This window comes from Protopterus annectens, chromosome 7.part0 (genome assembly GCF_019279795.1).
Source record: "Protopterus annectens isolate FY-2018-M chromosome 7.part0, PAN1.0, whole genome shotgun sequence".
NCBI lineage: Eukaryota > Metazoa > Chordata > Ceratodontiformes > Protopteridae > Protopterus > Protopterus annectens.
The window spans coordinates 1,098,317,419-1,098,329,918 of record NC_056739.1 but is presented as its reverse complement, the minus strand read 5'-3'; the positions used below and the strand labels follow the sequence as shown (position 1 = coordinate 1,098,329,918).

The window sequence follows — 12,500 nt, the reverse complement described above, 5'->3', positions numbered from 1 at the left end:
CTAATAGTCAAATTAGACACCTTGATGTCTTTACTGTCATCTTTTGTACCATTGATAATATTTTTGTCTTTAAAATAAACCTCCAAATTAATTTTCCTAATGTATTTTTTGAAATCTATCAATACGTCAGTTAATGAAAACTTAGGATTAGGTATGTATTTCAACCCTTTCTCCAACAGTTTAAAATATACTTTGTCTATTGTCAAGTCCGTATAATTAAAAATATGATAATGCCGATAGGAAAACACCTTACCATTCACTAAGATCGGATTGTCTACCTCTGAACAAATATCATCTGGTGGTCTGTTCTCTAATAAATGACGGTGAGTGTGTACTGAATGAGCTACACTCCCACTACAGGTAGGGTACATACTACGGGCTTCCTCCCTTACTGCTTCCTCCTGGTGTAGGCCCTTGACCCCCTGCTCTGAAATGGGGGATAGTTGGATCTCATGTTTGCCCGAAAATCCTGTTGAAATTCAATACCTTGATTCTCTTCAAGCTCATGATGAGTGTCAAAACGCGACATCCCTTTACCATCATTGATGTCAGGGACCCTACATGGATTCCCTTGAGAATTCCTTTTCCTCGGCCACACATATGCTGTTTTTTGGTGATATTGTTCCCTATATCCCTCTTAATTTTATCTAATTTCCTCTTACATAGTGTGTTTGCCCATTTTTTGGCTTCAATGTATTGCTTATTGTATAATTTTTCCCAATCTTTGAAAACTAGATCATTAACTATTTGAGTGTTCAGTAAATCCACCTCATGAATGGACTTACTTAATCTCTCATCGTAAAACTTCATAAGTAAACCAATATAATTAAATCCACATTTGTCAAAAAAATCGTTAAATTCTTTAGTACACTCATCCGTTAAATCAATACCTAAGGGTAACTTAAAAAATCTTAACCCTTTAGGAACTATCTTGTCATCAATACATTTCTGTAAATACATAATGTCCACTTTCAGTCCATTGATGGTCTTAAGCATCTTCCCCAAAGAATAAATCATAGTCTTCAAATTAACAGTCTCGTGGGTGTTAGATCGACTGGATATCGGTGCCACCCTATCGAATGCTTCATTATTGTCGACAAGGAAATCAAAAGATAAAAATTGATTGAATAAGTCAGAACCAAGCACCCTAGTGCCAGACCCCACCGCAGATGGTGGATGGTATTGATGTTGACCAGACTCATTCAAATTAACCCTGTTGGCAGTCACAGTCGAATAGGTCTTATTAGGTGGTCCTCTCTTGGGTTTAGTACCAATCCTCTTGGCCTCTAAATCGTAGTCATAAATGGAAAAATCAAAAGTAAAGTCAGAAATGTTAATGTTGCTACTGGATAAAGGTGCAATAATGTCCAAACCAGGAACAGGACTTGTGTGTGTAGGTTTCTGCCCATTGGGAATGTCAAAACTGTCATTAGAACGCTCCCACAATTGGTCAGACAAATTGTCGTTGCAAACCTTAAATTTACCTTTATCTACTTCTCCATTTAGAAATGATTGTTTGACATGTCCGTTGTTGGTCACAATGGGTGTACCATTCCTCTTCACCCCTAAACTTTGCGACCCATGTACAGGTTTCGCTGCTTGGTTCATAAAACCGTTAATAGTGTTAGAGGGTAAAGGAAAGTCACGCTGGTAAATTGCCATATCCCTCTGTAACAACCTAGTGACCAATGTAGTTAACTGTTTGACCTCACCTCTCAATTCTGCCTGTTCAGAATTGAATGCTTCGGTTGCGTTTTTGTTGTCCGGTGCATACTCGTGATGTTCCACAGGCGCTGGATTCTCCTGAAGGAGTGTGCTGTTGGCGTTCTCGCCGGAAGCCGCCGGAGTAGATAACGACATCATAAACAGGATTCCAAAAGAATGCAAACCTTTGAAAAAACACCCCGGTGTCTACCAATAAGCGTAACAGTTCCAAAAGACAACTCTCCAGTTCTTAAAATGCTTGTTTAATCCACATATCGCCAACCGGAACACAGACTGTAACATCCACAGAACACAGGAACAAAAGAACTTACATATAACTCAACGGACATACAAAAAACGCTAAATGCAGTTTAGCGCTTTCAACCAATTCACTTTGGTCTTCGTCAGAACTGCATGAATAAGCATTCAATTCATTTAAATCAACTTTTTGGCGCCATAAAACGTGACGCATCTTAAAGGTACATCACTGAAATCTATAATATCATACATAGATTGCAACGAAAATTAATTATTGCACCTCAACAATTATTTCATAGACATCTCATATAACCATATGAACCAAATAAAATGTGAATTGTCTAGTTTACTAAAAACTATTCTAAGATTGGTGAACGGACTTGATCAAATCAGTATATATAATATAAATATAAAATCAATATAAAATCAATATAAAATCAATATAAAATCAATATAAAATCAATATAAAATCAATATAAAATCAATATAAAATAAATATAAAATAAATATAAAATAAGTGAAATCAATGACATGATGTATTGTATTATTAAATATTGATGTACAGTTGTTGAATAATTATTGAAAAGCTAAACAATCACTCCATGCTGTAATGCCTATAACAACCTTAAAAAATATATATAGAATTATAAAAAATATATATAAAATACTGTGGAAAATATATATAAATATATGTATATAAAAATGTATAGAAAAAAATACAAAAATAGTATATATACAAGAAACATATGTACAAAAAAATGTATATATATGTTATATATGTAGTATGTGTCTACCAAATATCTAAAAAGTATTTCCTATGATATACTATCATAATATGTATGAATTGGAGTATACCTGAACTACCAATATACAATATCACTAGTATACACATATGTAAAACAGAATATGAAAAACAAAATATGAATTCATAAGCTAGTACATTCTAAGTGAGAAGACTATTAATAAAATAGTATATTCTAAGTAAGGAGACTTTTAACAGAAATACTATCGTTCAATCCTGGTGGTGTGGTTGCATCCAAGAATAGTTGCCACCAACTTTCCCTATATGCAATAAGAGCTTTAATGTCACCACCCCTAGGATTGCTCGGAATTGCTTCCAATATCAAAAATTTAAACATGTGTGTTTCTCCTAACTGTTGTACATGTCTAGATAAAGCATTAGTGAGATCCTTCACCCTAATGCTATATAAGTGATTGTAAATGCGCTTTTTTATGCATCGTTCAGTACGTCCCACATAAAAAGCCTCACAGGAATCGCATTTGGCTAAGTAAATAACCTGTCGTGTGTTGCAATTTCCCTTTTTACATTTTATTATACTTTTATGTCCATTCTCTAATCTTAAATCACCTTTACAATACATGTATTTACAGTAATTGCAAAAACCACAGTTATTACTACTCTTTACAGCTGTTGTATTACTCACTTCTTTAATGTGGTGTTCCAATAATTTCTTCATGTTGAAACCCATCCGATATACAAATTTAGGTTTCTTACCCAAAATGTTAACTAAGTATTGGTCACTACTGATCAGGTGCCAAAACTGAACAATAATTTGTTTAATTTTATCCGGCCCTATATTGTATGGTATAATGCATGCTCTTAAATAACTGGGTCCCACTCCTTTATTGTTCAAAACAGGCAGGTTTTGAATATCGCCCGACCCCAAAAGCGGTGTATATTTTGTGCCCCGATTCCTCAATATCTGTAATGATATCATCCATCATGTTTTGTGGATAACCACGTTCCCTAAAGTAACCCTGAATTTGTGAAAAAGAGATATAGATATATATAGATATAGATATATATAGATATAGATATATATAGATATAGATATATATAGATATAGATATATATATATAGATATATATATATAGATATATATATATATAGATATATATATATATATATATATATATATATAGATATATATAGATATATATATATATATATATATACACACATATATACATATATATATATATATATATATATATATATATATACACACATATATACATATATATATACACATATATATATATATATATATATATATATATATATATATATATATGTGTGTGTGTGTGTGTGTGTGTGTATATATATATGTCTATAAAAAATGTATATATAGGTTTACTATCAAATGGGCGATCGGACTATGTGCAATTCACATTAGTCCAAATCGACCTATTTGGGAGAATCAAAAGAACAGCCATTAAAATGTAGAAATGTGCAACAGTAAATGCAATACAGCATTCGCTGTTGTGACTTTCTACATTTGCAGATCGCACTACAGTGGGGATCGGGAAATATACCCTTTTCCTCACTATAGTGTGATCTTAGAGTTTATTTATCAAAGTAGCAGGGGGTGTGGGGGCACAGCCCCTCACAAAGGGGTGCATGGGTGCATACCCCCCCGCAAACACTGTGTACTGTGTGTCAGACTGTCTCCACTTGTAGAAGTGTGGTGCATGTTCGAATTGTATCGAATGCAAACATTCACCACTTCCGTGTTCCGACATTTTTGTTTGCTTAAGGTGGTTTTCGTCTTTATGGCTCGTAAAAATGATTGGGAAAATTATAGTAAACACTTACACATGATTATATATATAGAATTTTTTTTTTTTTTTTTTTTTTTTTTTTTTTTTTACACACATACACACACTAGTACATTACACAGTAAACAAATGCATACATATATTGTACACATTTACCTGTGTGTATTGTACATTAGTAGTTTCCCCAAGAATTTTTTAAATCCTGCAGCAGCAGTCTAACATATCCAAACATGTTTCAACTTTAGACAGCTGCATACTAAAAGCATTTCTTCCAGGAACTAATTCAAGATGCTTGCTATTAAAACAAAAGGGAAATGGAATTTGCATAAACGTGGAAATTGCTAACTGTGGTTCTAGATGTCTTATTTAGTCCAATATTCAATGCCAATAAAACTGCCAAAGATTCCAAAGACAACCACAAGGCATTCTATAGCTATGACAAGAATTTAAATGGCTATGCTCAGATCTGCTCTGAGCTACAACAGAATGTCATTAAATATTCTGATCCCAAAAATATTGCCAATATCCTGGCAGATCGTTTCAGTGCAAACTTCACCCCCCTCTCACCCCCTAAAGGGCCCATCTCAATACAGAAAGATTGCCAAATTCCTGTAATAACGGCCACACAAGTAAAAATGCACTCTCCAAAGCTAAGAATACAGCATCCATGGGACCAGATGACATCACAGGCTGTGCACTACATGAACTACAAAATGAACTGGCACCTCACCCAAGTGTCATGTTTAATCAAAGCGTTACCTCAAGCTTTGTACCCACTGAGTGGCGCACAGCTACAGTTATCCCACTCCACAAGGGGGGATCCACCTTGGATCTTGGGAACTACTGCCCCATCAGCCTGACGAGCCTGATCTGCAAGGCCATGGAACTTTTAAACAAAGACAATGGCAACCTTCAATCACTGGACCACACGCAGTTTGGGTTTGTGAAGGGCCGATCTGGTCTCCTGAACCTGAATGACTTCTTCGAATCAGTCTCCAGAGCCGTGGACAAGGGTAAGGTGGGTCCACACAGACTATCTGGACCTCGCCAAGGCCTTTGACACCATCCCCCACTCTGGAATCTTAGATAAACTTACTAAGCTGGGCATAAATCCCTACGTCACTCGATGGGCTGTCAACTGGTTTACTGACAGAACCCACACTGCAAAAGTAACAGACTCCAAATCCAGCTCCAGACAAGTGGAGTACCTCAGGGTTCAGTCCTGGGAATGCTCTTGTTTGGCATCTACTTCTCTGAAGTACAGGCCAACTCTAAGGGACTCTGGCTAACAAAGTTCACAGATGACTGCAAACTGGGAGCCATTGTTAAATCCCCAAATGATGTTGATATTCTACAAAAGGGCCTACAGAAACAGATGCTTGGTGCCAGAGCCATGAGCTCAAGCTCAATGCCAAGAAATGTATAGTTATCCCCTTTGGGGAAAAAACATGTACACATGAATTACCACATTGGCGGCAGTACACTAAACACCGAAAGTGTGATAAGAGACTTAGGGACACAGGCGGACAGTGGTCTCACCTTCGATAACCACATCGCCACAACAGTCAGGAAATTCTTCTATGTGGCACACCTCATCACTAAGAGCTTTTCATCCAGAAAAAAGGAGGTCAGTGTCCCACTGTACTCATCCCTCATTAGACCCATTATAGAATACAATGCCCCGCTTGGTATGTACCACTCAGGACATCTGCAACTGGAATGGCCGCAGAAATACCTCACTAAAAGAATCACAGGCCTAAAGCAGAAGCCCTATGCTGTTGGTCAAAAAAAACTCCACTTGTACTCTGTCGCATATAGTCTACTCAGAGGCAATCTCTGCTTAACATACAAGGCCATGTCAAACCCAGAGCTGTTGGACATGCTACACTTAAAATAAAATCCCAATCCCTCAGAGAGACACGCACCAGGGATCTAAACCTTGTCATCACAATAAACAAAACATGCTGGAGGGATAGGTTCCTGACCCAGAGACTCTACAGACTCAGACTGCCCATTCATGTCAAGCAGAGTGCCTCTTTGGCCCTCTTCAAAAGGAACGTTGATTGGATGGGAGATGGGAAATTCACCCCATGGATCACGTCAGTCACCCTGCTAGACAGGGGTCTAGGGAAGTAAATACTGTGGGAAGAAATAGCCAGGGAATTGTTATGGCTAGGCTTATATAGGCCCTAGGGCCAATAGCCTAGTACCAACCTATTAACATGCATATAAGTGTTAAAGCCTTTAACAAATAAGATGCACTGATAGACTGTTAGCAAGACAGCAAGCATGGTTCAACAAAACAGCACCCTGTATGCAGTGGTTTCTTTGGTTATATATTCAGCCACTTCAGATCAACCTACAAACATATTTAAACAAACTCCAGGTCTCAGTGATGCACAGTGCTCAAAGCATTAATGTGTGGCTTAGTGTCACACTATATATACAGGTAGACATTTTAGAATTCAGATTAAGGCCTAAAAATCCAGCCCACTGCCACTGCTCTGCCAATAATCAATACAGAAAACTGATTCAAACAGAAATTCAGAGGATAAGAGTATTGCTTTGTAGTGTCTTAAGACCACCTACCCCAAAGACAATGAAGTTATCATTCACACACAAACAAAAATTTTTCTTTTTGATCAATGTAAATAAGCTAGGGTCCAAAAAGGCTAAATGATAAAAAACAGATTACATTCTTACAGCCATGACAATGGCTATACTAGCAAATAATGAAATCGAGAACAAGAAATTAACAGATTTTTACAAATCTGATGCAAGAAGTTTTGATAGCAAACATTTTATACTAATATGGATAGTATGAAATGAAAGAAACCAAAGCAGTCTACAAAATATGTATAAATAAAACAAAGAGAAAAAAGAAATTATGTTCTTACCATAACGTTCCATGTTTCTTGTCCATCTCGCCTTCCTTCTTTCTGTTGACTCGGCCACATACTATAGCTCAAAAAGTCTTCACTGGCTTGAGACTAACCCTTATCCCAACATGCCTAGCAGTAGCTATCCAGATCTCATTTGTGATACCCAACCACTAGACAAGCAGGTAAAAATAAGAACCAATTACCAAAATTTACTATAGCAGATAATCCCCTTGTAACAGGAAGGAGGCATAACAAGAGAGGGGACAAGACTATATCTATGCAGCCTGAGTGACAACAGAAATTCAGCCAATGTAGCCAAAATAGGGAAAATCCTCTCGATCATCCAGGAAGGGGGAAGAAGGGAGGGATGCAAGAAGGAAGGCGAGATGAGATGAAGGACAAACATGGAATATTATGGTAAGAACATAACTTCTTTATGTTATGTTGTCCTATCTCGCCTCCCTTCTTTCTGTTTGGGACAGCGTCCCCAGCACCTAAATCCTGGGTGGCTCACTGGAACAAACTCTTCAGGATGGCGGAACCAAAGGATGCCCTGTCCTGGGAGGCCACGTCCACTTTGTAATGAGTAATGAAGGTATGGGGGTTAGTCCAGGTTTGCTGCCGCACACATAAAATCTAGAGGTAATCTAGCTTGAAAAGTGATAGAGGTAGCCAAAGACCTAGTTGAGTGTCCTCTAATCTTTCCTGGGATTTTCATGTTTCGTGACTCAAACATAAGTGATGGTGTTCGAAAGCCACTCTGACAAGGTTACTTTTGAAACCTGAGAACCTTGCTTCTTGTCTGAAAAGAATACAAATAATTGGTCCGATTTTCTAATGTCCTTGGTTCTATGTAAATAGAAGCGAAGCTGCCTATGAACATCCAATCGATGGAGTTTATACTCTGCCTTGTTGTCATAACTAGGGAAGAAAACAGGAAGTTCAATGGACTGGTTCAAATTGTACTCTGAACATACTTTGGAATAAAGAAGGGATTAGAGACTTTTTCTTTGTGAAAAATTAAGTAAGGAGGCTGAATGGAAAGTCCCTGTAACTCTGAAACCCACCTGGCTGATGTAAGGGCAATCAAGTAAAGGCACTTCCATGACAATAACAAGAAGCTGGCTCAAAGGGGGAAGAATTATAGCTGCTAAAAGTAAATTTAAAACCCATAGAGGGAGAAGTTCTTTTTGGGGGTCTTAAAAGGGCAGTATCTCATAAGAAGGCCTTACAAAGTTTATGTGACATGAAGTTAGAACCAGTGTCCTACATGAAAATTGGAAATGCCAGTTGCACCCGAATCGTAGCTGCAGCTGCTCCTCGTTCAAAGGTTTCAGCCAAAAAATCAAGAATCTTTGAAATAGGCGCAATAAAGGGATGAATCTCATTCATTTTTGCTCAATAAGAGAAACTCTTTCATCTACTAGCATAAAGTTTCCTGGTAGTGGGCTTGTGAGAAGAAACCAAAATGTGTTGAAACACAGAGGAGATTTCAGGAAGCCTGGCAGGGAGTGGAAGTGAAGAAACCAAGCAGTCAGCTTGAGAGTCTGTATGGAGGGGTGGGGAGCACAAGACTGGTGTGTCAGGAGGTCTGGAACTGGGTCCAGAATCCAAGGCTCCTCTTGCAGGTGATTGCCAAAGGAACGGAAACCATACCTGATGAGGCCAGTAAAGGGCAATAAGGATCAATTTGCAACCCAACAATTTTGCTTTCTGAAGAACTTTGGGAATTAGAGGGAATGGGGGGGGGGCATAAAGCAATCTCAGGGGTCAATCATGAAAAAGTGCAGCCCTGGGTGACTGTCCTGGTGGTGGGACTAGGGCAAAGTATCTGCTGCATTTGTTGTTTAGGGGAGTGGCAAAGAGATCACAGCATGACCGGCCCCATCTGCAAAAAATCAGATCCGCAATTTCCTGTTTCAAGGACCACTCGTGAGGCATAAGTACTCTCCTGCTGAGCTTGTCCGCCATCACGTTGGATTTCCCCAGGATGTGTGTCGCAATCAGAAAACATTGGGAAGACATCATCGATTGCCATATTCGCAGGGCCTCCCGACACAAGGGGTAAGACTTAGTTCCGCCCTGTTTGTTGATATACTACACAACTGACATTGTCCATCTGTATTGCTATAGTCCCTGAAGGAAGAGAGTCTTCAAGTGTTTGCAACACCAAGAGCACCACCCTCATCTCCAGAACATTGATATGCAAATGGTACTTGTGTGGTTGCCATGTCCCTTGAACAGTGTGTCCCAGATAATGCCCCCCCACCCCATCTGTGAAGCATCTGTGGCTGGCTGGACAGGAACTGTTTGCCTAGGGTGACCTAGGGGAGTAGAGCCACCAGTGCAGATCCCTCCAGCAGGACTCTTACTGAAATCAGGTGTGACATTGGTAGATCCTGGAATGACCACTGAGTGAAGAGGAGACACTGCAGAATTCTCATATGAAGCGTGCCATAGGGACCAGAGTAATAGCTGCCACTATAGAACTAAAGACCTTCAGTACGTACCGTGTCCGAATTCTCTTTTTGTCATGAGTACTGAGACTTGTTGACGAATAGTAGAGACCCTTTCTTGAGGAAGCTTCACTATCATGTCTCTTGTATTTAATTCTGCCCCTATAAAAGTAATAGACTGACAAGGCAGATTTTTCGTAATTTATGGGGATGCTTAGTTGTGCACAAATGTGAAGTATGTGGTCACGCACTTCTATCAGGTGATGCTCGGTGGTGGCAGTAAGGAGCCAGTAATCTAGATAAGGAAACACCTGGAATCCTAGACGCCTCAGGTGAGCCATAACTACTGCCATGCATTTGGTGAACACCCTGGAGGCTGTGGGGAGAGCTCTGAACTGACAATTGGCTCCCGGCTGAAAGCGTAGATATCTCCTGAATCGCCTGTCCATTTGTATATGGTAGAACACATCCTGGAGATCGAAAGAGCACATCCAATTGCCCTGGGCCAAAAAGGGAAGAATGGACTGCAGTGTCACCATCCGGAACTTCACTTTCTTGACTGATTTGTTTTGTCTGCGGAGATCCAAAAACGATCTCAAGTCCCCTATCATTTTTGGAACTAAAAAAAAAACCTTGAAGTAAGTTCCGGATTCAATTTGGTCTGCGGGGACTTTCTGGATGGCTCTTTTTTCTAGCAATCTTCGTACTTCTAAGTTTGCCTAATCCCGAAGACTGGATGGAACATCTGGGACTGATCGTTGTGCTCTTTTGGGCGGGGTTTGGAAAAAGGGAATTTTGTAACCCCTGGATATTATAATCTGTACCCATACATATTCTGTTATAGTCTGCCAGGCTTTTGGGTACAGTGATAATTTGCCCCCGACTGCCTACAGAGGTGGACAGCCAGGCAACCCATCAGGAGAGCTGGAAGGGCCTAGCAGAAAAAGTATCCTCAGTCACCCTGCTGCGGACACCCCTGCCACGAGACTGGTGTCTCCCATTATTTCCCCCCTCTGCAGCTGGAGGAATTTTTTCCACGTGCATCAGACGAAGCTCCCTGGAATTTCTGGAACCACATTTTACCACTCTTCTTGACCTTTGGGGTAAGGTCTAGAGGTAGTGGACAAAAGTACTCACAACAGAGAGTTTTGTCATCTTGTTCACACCTATTAAAGGTCTCTCTTACTTGAGGCCCAAACAAAGAAGAGCCATCAAAGAGGGCATTTGTAAAGGAGGACTTGAAGGGCTCCGCAAATTGAAATAGGTGCAGCCAGGAATCTCTCTGCAGAACAACTGTGCCTGCAAGCCGTACTCGCTTCATCTGCCGCGTAAGGCATCAGGCGCATTGAGAAGTCAACAACTGAGGTCAAATTCGCAAGCTGGTTAGCAGTCTTGCTCGCTGTTCCCTCAGCTGTAGGATCCTAGAGGGCATCTCCCAACTCCTTCAGGAGATCCTTCTGAAGTCTTGTAACGTGTGATAAAGTAGTTCAGCTACGTGAGTGCAAAGGCCACTGACGAAATCGTATGCTTCCCGTACCTGCCCATCGTCCGGGACTCCTTGTTAGGCAGATGGACAGAAGAGAAAGTTTCTGCAAGTTCCTTCTTGGTGGCTGCTGGCACCACCATAGCATTAACAGGCACTCCTTTTTAAAGAAATGAATTGTCTTCAGGGGCAGTTATAAATTTATTGGGCTTCCGCAGAACTTCTCTATTGTTTCTGGAGAGCTCCACACCTTTAGACTCATCACAGCTAGAAGCGAGTCAACAGGCAGACACCCCCAAGAGGTGAAGGGTCGGGAACCAAAAGCGTCCAGGTACACGGACTCGTCCTGAGAAGGGGGCAAGGGACTTACAGTTTCCGGTCTAAGGATTTCCAAGATGTCTGAAAAAGAGACCTCCTCAGAAGGGGGCTGTGGGGACCCTTCTGACTAAAAGTCTGTGCCTGAGGTGATGGACTCAAAGGAGGCCAAATGCTTCCTCTTGCATTTCTTCTTCCAAGGAACCTCCTCTGTAGCATGCTCAGGGAAGGTTTAGGAGGACATGGGTCACCCAATGGGGCATCCTGGGGCATAGGTTCCCTATGCTTGGGGTGGAGGAGAGATTCCTTGGAAAAAAACGGTATAGAAGGGGAAGGAGCCAATGAAGCAGAGGGTGGAGCAGTCTTAGCAGACTGTACAATCCACATCACCTCGAAAGGCATCGCTGTCTCAAACAGAATGCTACTGCAGCTTTGAAGAACCTTGAGACCACATCCAAACAGAGGGCAATGAGCTCCGAGGCTGATGTAGGAGCCGAGCTCACATGCGCCAAAGCGCCAAGAGGGATGGGTTGGACAAGGGTCTGATGCCACTCCCCCCCATCATAGCAGGGAGGGTATTGTCCACCAGATCCCTCGACAGAACGAGGTATCGAGGAGATCGGAGCGGTGGTCGGAACCGATAAACTAAGGGTTGTTGGAACCAACAGCTCCACAACCACGACTTCCATGCACTCCGGCTCTGGACTGGATGCAGTTGGAGGAGGAATCTATGAAAAGACTTGTTGGGCAGACAGCACCACTTCCTTCTGGCAGGGCTCAACAGCAGTTAAGCAAATACCGGTGTCTTGAGCACTCAAGCCC

The 12,500-nt window shown here is 40.6% G+C and overlaps 1 protein-coding gene across 1 annotated transcript in view; it reads right to left on the bottom strand.

Annotated features, from left to right (window-relative positions):
- Positions 1–12,500, bottom strand: part of KIF23 (kinesin family member 23) — a 1,082,389-nt gene that overhangs the window by 825,925 nt on the left and 243,964 nt on the right. Inside the window, exon 5 of the mRNA XM_044076375.1 lies at positions 487–1,889. Within this exon, the coding sequence (XP_043932310.1) occupies positions 487–1,889 (1,403 nt within the window). The remainder of the gene's footprint in view (positions 1–486; positions 1,890–12,500) is intronic.